Source organism: Mustelus asterias, chromosome 3, assembly GCF_964213995.1.
Source record: "Mustelus asterias chromosome 3, sMusAst1.hap1.1, whole genome shotgun sequence".
Taxonomy (NCBI): domain Eukaryota; kingdom Metazoa; phylum Chordata; class Chondrichthyes; order Carcharhiniformes; family Triakidae; genus Mustelus; species Mustelus asterias.
The window spans coordinates 104,131,900-104,140,127 of NC_135803.1; the positions used below are offsets into that span (position 1 = coordinate 104,131,900).

Genomic DNA, 8,228 nt, shown 5'->3' on the forward strand with positions numbered 1-8,228 from the left:
GCCCATTTTCCTAACAGAAGCGACTGCAAATGTTGTTCCCCCAGCAAATCACCCAGTCACAACATCCAGTGTCTGCACTGTTCCTTCACCTGTCGGAGCAGGAGGCGTTCACCAGCTGCTAGGAACTGAATGCTGCATTGGTACATGGTGAAGAAGTGAAGGACTTTGTTTTAATGCACCTTACACCTATCTGTACTCTCCTCAAGGATTTCCAACAATCACCCCCCCCCCCCCCCTCTTTTCTCATCTTCATCTCCCACTCCGCTGCTGGAGTGCAATAATCCCGACCCTGATCCCAGCGATTGTTGATGTTTGCCTACCTGCCAGTGTACTTGGCAAAATATGCTTAGGTTTTTAAAAAAAATCCTCACCCTCTCCTTCACCCATTAAAGGACTTTGTGTTTTAGCTGTTCGAGGGCACCCAAGACTGAGAAACAAAAACATCCAGCTCCTTATGAGCTGCCAGAGGTGGTAGTAGAGGCGGATACAATTTTGTCTTTTAAGAAGCATTTAGACAGTTACATGGGTGTAGAGGGATATGGGCCAAACGTGGGAAATTGGGACTAGCTTAGTGGTTAAAAAAAAGGGCTCTAACTCTATGACTCTTATTCAGAACCTAGGGTTAATAGCTCCAGGGAATATCCCAAAAACATTAAACTGCTGGAAGATTCCAGGGGTATTGTTGTTTAAAGAGCAGCCCTGTATTGCAGAGTATAAAAGTTAAAGACATCTTTAAACTGTCATCCTGTTTCCATCCGGACTCCGAATATTAACTTTCAACATTCGTTAACTCCTGACAAGTTATAATTTGAACCAATGCTTTTAGACTTTTTTTAAACAACATTAAAGGCACTATACAAATGCAACTTATTATAGTCGGGGTGAGACTTCAATGAGTCTGTTGGATTTGAGTGGGGTTGTAGCTCTAGCTCTGGTTTCACACAGTATGAATCATTAACACGTATGGTTTATATCTTGTTGTAACTGGTCTTAAAGTGAGTTTTAAGCATCATCTTTGAAACACCTTCTCATTGTCATCAGTGCAGACTTTTTTTCCTTTTTATTTCTCGCTTCTCAGATTGCCACACTTAAATGTGAAATTGGAGCCATCTTGCAGATCAGAACAACAAACAGAAATGGCCTGCCACAGTGCCATCACCTTATTTCTATGGTTTGAGCCAGGAAGAAAAGTTGATGAATTCCTTCTCAAAGTAGTATTTAAACTTGGACTTTGAGGGACAAGGATAATACAGAATAATGGTGCTTTATTGTAAAAATAACATGATGTTGTGAAACTGTTCAAATAAGAGTAAATGTCCACCCCAAACCTCAGTGCTCTATTACAGTTACATTGTCCTGTACCCTCTTCAATGCCCCGTTTCTTTTTGTCAGCACACTAACAAGAATCAAATCATGGGGAACTGCATACTGCCACTATCCCTAATCAGCTGATAACCAAAATACTTCAGAGGCTAAAGATGACAGTGCAGCAATACAGCAACTGGATCATATCGTAGTTCTCTTGAATATATACCACACAGTTTTTAATTTTATGATAATTTAGTTAAAAATAGAAATTAATTTATCTACATTGAATTGAATTATGTTAGCTGGCCTTTTACAGGAGATGAGACAGAATGCGGCTCCAGACATATTAAGATTTTGCAGCCATTTCGAATAGGCCTTCAAGCACATCAGTTAATTGACTGTTTTTACAATGATGTACTACTGGCTCAGAATATATTAACTGGTGTGGCTATTTGGTCAGATGTATGTGCTGAAATTTTTCCCTAGCCATTGCTTAACTGAGCAAATATTAGCTGTTTTACAACATTTTTAATTGCACATACACAATTCCACAGGAAAAATATTTTATTAATCATTTTTTAAACGAATAGTAACATTTATGTATAAACAAAATATGTACAATTCAATATTCCATCTGCTGTAAGTTTCCAAAAATAGTCTGTGTACCTCTCCCTATACAAAACTAATCTTCATCTTTTTTTTCAAAACATTACATTCAACCTTCTCATATTCTCTGCATTCCAGTATTTACACAAATATAAGGGTTTACCAGCAGACCTATACCAGATGTCAGAACCCAAAAGGCAACATCTTTTACGAATGGCAAAGAGAAAAAAAACAGTTCATCATTTTTAATCACAAGTTGTCAAAGCATTGTGCGTTAAAGAGGCTATCCAGTAGTGACTTTGGCATTCTCAAAAACCTTGACCAGTCCATTCATGCTCAACACATCAAAATTTACAGCAAGTTCATAAAGTTCCCTCAAACGGCATGCTGACACATTTAAAGTACCACTTTGTACATCACTCGCTCATACATATGGTCACCATTACCACTCAACATCCCCTTTAAAAGCCTGCAAGGATAGTTACTACTGACTTATCAATCCTGCAAAAACACAGGTATATACAGAAGCAGTTACATTTAATATTTGGTGCTTTTAGACTGGGTGGGGTCTTTTAGCAGCATATCAGTGCTATAGGAAGAGCACAAATCAGTTCCTTGGCTATTATTACAGCAGAAAGCTTAAGCAGCATCTATAATTTCACCATTTACATTCATTTCACAGACAGTGCATTTACACTTCTGAAACTATATGAAAACTTTGGAGGTTTCTTTTAGCTGGAAAAGAAGAACAGTTAAGATAAAATGTATTTTTAATCCATTGCACTTGAAGCAAAGGCTTCACATCTGAAGCAACCTGCTGCCCTTTCTCTACAGCTGTGAATGAATTATGGTCTTGACAGTCATTTCAAACTGTTTACACTAGCTTAGGCTACAACCGTTGGAAAATGGCATCAGATCTAACTGTAAACACTAGCCATCCTGGGATTATGTCATTTCCAAACTAGTTTTAAATTTGAGATTTTTTTTCATGTAAACACACTATATCGAAGTTCCTTTTAGGAAAGTAAATCAGTCTTTGGTTTCCACACCCAAAGGTGGGACTTGCTTCAGGGCTTGGATCAGAGCTGATGTGTCCATTGTGGGAGATATAGAGACCGGTGAAGCTCCCCTCTGAGGAATTAAGAGGGGAGAGAGTTTATCAGGGCTCATCAACCCGCTCAATGCAGCCGATGCAGGAATCCCAGGGTACAAGACTGGCATCGAAGTTGGGTACCAGCACTTCTCCAGCATGGGCATGTATGCAGCAGCTGCTGAGGGAGGCAGCAGGTAGAAAGGCACACACAGAGGAGGCGTGTGATGCCCTAGGAAGCCACCCACAGACAGGTCTCCATGAGCAATATGAGTATCTTCCTCAGGCAGCTCCATGCGAGCTTTCTTGACTGGGGGTTCCTCATATTCTTGTTTAATGGAGACAACCCTTTCCACCAGAGGGTGTTTCAGCTCATTTTCTCTCCTGGGGCTCTCCAGGTCGTGCTTGGAGTCACTTTTGTCAGGCTCGCCGCCATACCCGCTATCAGTGTCGGTATCACTGCCGCTCTGCTCGCTGCTGGCTGGACAAGTCCTCTGGATTACAGGCACACAGTTTTTGCCCGGCCCTTCAGCCCCACTCAAGGGCTTAGGCCTGAAATCTCCTTCTGGGAAACGCGTCAAAGGCTGCCCTATCCCGCTAATATATCCCCCAGTGTGAATGTCTGCTCCCATCTTCTGAAGATGATTGATCAAGTGCGCGGGCTTCATCTCTCTCAGGTTCTCATGCTTTGCCAGGAACTGCAGCACTTCTTTGGCACACATCTGGAAGCCAGACTGAAACATTTCATGGCTTGACTCAGATGCCTTAGCTGTCTGTTCACCTGAGAATTAAAGACATCTGCATTAAACCAGCTGACCTACAAAAAATGTCCTTCCATTAAAAGTAAAAAAGACAAATCTGAAATTACGTTTAAGGATCAGTATCATATTTTACATTTTCAGTCTTCTTTCAGTCTATGCACTCTAGGTGAGTCCATAGCCTAATTTAAAGAGGGGACGATGACTGCCATTTTTAGTTTGCTGATCAGAGCCACAATTGGCAGCCCGTATGGATTCTGGTGCGCAATGCAAGTTAAAAGTTCCCTTCACCACACTTTATTAATAGAAGCAAATTTCTGAAACAGCTCAAAAGCTTTAAAATAGCATGTTTGGGAACACTCAAACATCTGGACGGTGGAAAATAAATAAAATCAACTGCATTCTTGCCACCATTTTGGACTGTGCCAACCTTGTGTCATTGTGACAACAAGTTGCAAGGCTTGAAATTAAAGTTCAAAACCACAAAAGGAGATGGGTCAGTCATTGACAGAAGTCACAGATCTGTTAACAAAGTTTCAAAGCATTATAACAAAAGCCACCAGAGCATAAATAAGCTCGAGCAATTTAATATTTAATTTTCTTTATAAATAAATAAATACTGGGCAGAATCCAAAAGCCATTGTCTGGTGCTTTCCGAGTCCGAGCACAACACTCACCGATTTGTAGGCCGCTCTGCAGGGCTAGTATTTTCTGTTGTTGCTGTTCGATAAGGCCAGTTAATGCCTTCACGTGTTTCAAGGTAAGCTCAAGTACCACAGCCTTTTCCAAATGTCCTAATGTCTGAAACGAATATGTATGGATTATTAACAAGGGCACTTCGCTTACAGAGGTTAATGACATGGCATCCCAACTAATTCAGGTTCACAGACAGACTGAGGTCAAACCTCTCTATTCCACATGGGATCAACTTGCATCTCACACCCAACAAGGACTTGAGTTACTGAAATAAACAAATTAGGGAGTGCACAGGCATTCAGAAGCCCTATAACTCACCACATTATTACCACTGAAATCCATCACAAAGCACCTAACCATTAAAAGCCTTTATAACTAATATCTCATCATTAAAAACCCTGTTCCACGTTGACTTTAGGCATTGAATGTATTATATCAGTGCGCGTTTGCTGAACAGTATTAGCAAAATCCTGCCCCCCACCCCCACACACATTTTTAAAAAAATCCTGGAACCAGTTTAATGGAATAATTAAAGGTGCTGCCAGGGAACAGCACTACACAAACTAATCAGAAAATCCCAGGCGTGCATGTTATGCAGAAGGCAGAATTTAATGTCCTTCCCATCCCGCACTCCACACTACCGCCTCCCACCCCCAATCCCACACAGGCAATTTGCTTCATCTGTTGAAACGCTCTCATTTTATTTTTATTTTCAAATCGAATCGTGAATCTTCTCCTTCCCCAGATGTTTTTTTTTGGATCTTCCAATTTACTCGAAAGCAAACCAAAACAGGGATAATTCAGAGTTACATAAGCAAGGGTCCCCATCAGACCTCCCCGCCCCCCCCTCACCACCACCAAGAGAAATGGAAAGGCAGACAGACAGTCGGCGCCTTTAACACTGAACCAGTTATTGCCAAAGCACGTTTCATTTCAGCGCCTCTTACCGTCAGCTTGAGGTGTTCAGGAAGCATGTCCTTTAACTGAGCTATGCATTCATTAATCCTATCGCGTCTTTTCTTTTCAATCAGTCGGTGTGGTAATTTATACGTTTCCTGAGATTTAAAAAAATAAGAGTGGGTTAATAATTCTTCTGCACAGGTCCTTTTGCAGTACCACAGTTTAAAATCCCACATAGATCATAATCCCGACCCAGCAATGCCCACATAACAGAGGATAAAGGGCCAAGGTACCTTGCTGTCGTCGCCTCTCTTTAAGCCTCTTTTAGCTTTATAAACAAACATGTGAGGGAATTCCATTCTGAGAGGGAAGAAAGAGAGAGACAAAAAATAAGATTGAAACTCAGGCGATGATTTTTTTTTCAACTAAAACAAGCTTATGCTCAAAAATAAAGAATAACAATTAAAATCCGTAGGCATACCCTTGCATCTCGCTGTTTCCAAAAGTTGGGATTTTCGGCAGACAAGGAGGAGGCTGGCCAGCTGTGATCCTGTCCATTTCAGTATTTTTTTTGTTGCTTTTACTTAATGCTGGCTGCCTGGGGTTTTCCTATCTATCTATCTCCCTCTCTGTCTGTCTAGCTCTGTCTCTGTGCTGACTGTGATCAGCCGGAGTTTACTGCACCACACCAGCCTGCCTTTAATGAACGTGTGGGTGTACAGGGCTACGTGTTCAACCCTGTGACTCCAGGCACGTCTTTGCTCCCTTACAGTAAAAAAAAGCTCCCGTCACATGAGTCTCACGTGTACTGGAGGCTGCTCACATCCCTCGCTCTGTCTAATCTGCCTCACCAAAACAAGACGGGGGTGGGAAGGACATCAGATATAACATTTAAAAAAAACTTGGATGAGAGAGATTCATCAGCCTTATGACTGGAATGCTGCAGCATGTTTATATTTAATATGCATATATCTAAACATTTCCTATATACGTCGCCCCGAGGATGTGACACCCAGGAAGCGATTGATTATGAATCGATAGTTCTTCAATTGATATGTCCAGATGTGGCTTTTCTTTGGTTAGTTTCTGTGAATGCTGCAGCTTTCTGGGTATTGTAGTAAAGTCATCCGACTCTTTTTAGGTCATGTTTCCTAACACGACACATGAAGTGAAGCAAGACTGTAATCCCCCGGATTTGTTTTTAACCAAACTCAGAGAGAATACTTGCTCTTTTAATGGAACTGGCTAAAATGTGTTAGGCACTTGCCAATATGCCATCATTGCATTAAAACCACTGATTTATTTATAAATTTTAATGTGCAATCATTAATAGATACTGCCAGGTCCCAGGTTCTTGTCTGTGTCGCCTCTGCAGTGAGAAATACTGTCCCAAATTTCAATCAACCATCGGTTCCCTTTGAATTGGAGGGAGCGGAGTGTACAAATGGTGTCTGTCTCACTGAGCCTGACTTAGGGATAATGTGCAATCTATTATAAATAAATACACGATGGGGTCACTGTACAGTTAGCCCAGCCTCAGACGGCTTGCGGATTTTTTTTTAGGCACTTTAATTCACTCTGACCGCAGAGTCGTCCATCTGTCAACGGGAGGCAGCAGGAAACGCCAGCGATTCGCCGTCAAGTTAAAGCAGCAAAAGCCGAGGTGATACCCTGAGGGAAAGCTTCTCCCCCTGGTAGCACCCCCCTCTCCCCCCCCGGGTGGGAGAAGCTGTCTCACTGTTTATTATTATTTAGAGAAGGGGGAGGATTGGATTAGCTGGGAGGGGGAAACATTATATCTTTATTCCTTGTTAGGAACTGCTAGATTCTACATGTGGGGGGCGGGGGGGGGGGTCTTCATTTTCAAATCAGCTCCATTGTTGGGTCAGGCTGGGGTGAGATGGTGAGTGGGGGATTTAAGTGTGTGTGTGTGTTAGGGGTTTTCAGCCCTCCTCTCTATATCCACCTTGGCTGCTCAGCTGCCTGCTTGCTGAAGCTGGCCCCGCCTGCCGGCGTGCGGGGTAACGTGAGGTTCCCTTGGCAGCGCCACAGACTAACACACAGGCTGCTGCTGCTGCTCAGACTTGACCATGGGGACAGGAACGTGACTGAACACGGCACAGTCACCCAGTCAATAGCCGGGAATTTCACCACCTCCCTCTCTCCTGACCATCACACAATTCCCAGGAGCTGCCACAGGGAGATGCATCCCCTCTGTTAATTTTACACACACTGTTATTCGATTATTTTTTTGGGATATGTTTTAAAGGCAATGGCACTCCCGAGTTGCAAAGCCACAGACACAGATCATCTTTGAGGGAAGGACTGATTAATTCACCTGATCAGAAATCTCTGGCAAGGTTCACTGAATCATAGAATCCTACAGTGCAGAAGGAGGCCATTCGGCTCACCGACAACCATCCCACCCGGGTCCCATTCCCATAACCCCATGCATTTACCCTAGCTAGTCCCCCTGACACTAAGGGGCAATTTAGCACGGTCAATCCACCTAACCCGCACATCTCTCGGACTGTGGGAGGAAACCGGAGCAGCCGGAAGAAACCCACGCAGACACGGGGAGAACGTGCGGACTCCGCACATACAGTGACCCAATTGAACCCGGGTCCCTGGCGCTGTGAGGCGTCTATGGTAGTCATGATGTGGAGATGCCGGCGTTGGACTGGGGTAAACACAGTAAGAAGTTTAACAACACCAGGTTAAAGTCCAACAGGTTTATTTGGTAGCAAAAGCCAGCAGCAGTGCTAACCGCCGTGCCACTGTACCTTCTCACTAAGAAGTTTAACAACACCAGGTTAAAGTCCAACAGGTTTATTTGGTAGCAAAAGCCACACTTGCCACAAATAAACCTG

General features: G+C 43.0%; 1 protein-coding gene across 1 annotated transcript; it reads right to left on the bottom strand.

Annotated features, from left to right (window-relative positions):
- Window positions 1–1,854: 1,854 nt before the first annotated feature.
- Window positions 1,855–7,079, bottom strand: bhlhe40 (basic helix-loop-helix family, member e40). The gene is made up of 5 exons (XM_078209410.1): window positions 5,840–7,079; window positions 5,652–5,718; window positions 5,406–5,513; window positions 4,440–4,563; window positions 1,855–3,785 (listed from the first exon to the last, which is right to left on the bottom strand). The coding sequence occupies exons 1-5, from the start codon at window positions 5,914–5,916 to the stop codon at window positions 2,944–2,946; spliced, it is 1,218 nt and encodes a 405-aa protein (XP_078065536.1). The 5' UTR covers window positions 5,917–7,079; the 3' UTR covers window positions 1,855–2,943.
- Window positions 7,080–8,228: the final 1,149 nt, after the last annotated feature.

Excerpts from the sequence above, each read along its gene's own strand:
- bhlhe40 (XM_078209410.1), bottom strand. The coding sequence starts at position 5,916 with ATGGACAGGATCACAGCTGGCCAGCCTCCTCCTTGTCTGCCGAAAATC. Across the intron at positions 5,719-5,839 it reads GGAAACAGCGAGATGCAAGG|AATGGAATTCCCTCACATGT; the intron begins GTATGCCTACGG and ends CTTCCCTCTCAG. Across the intron at positions 4,564-5,405 it reads CTGAACACCTCAAGCTGACG|ACATTAGGACATTTGGAAAA; the intron begins GTAAGAGGCGCT and ends TATTCGTTTCAG.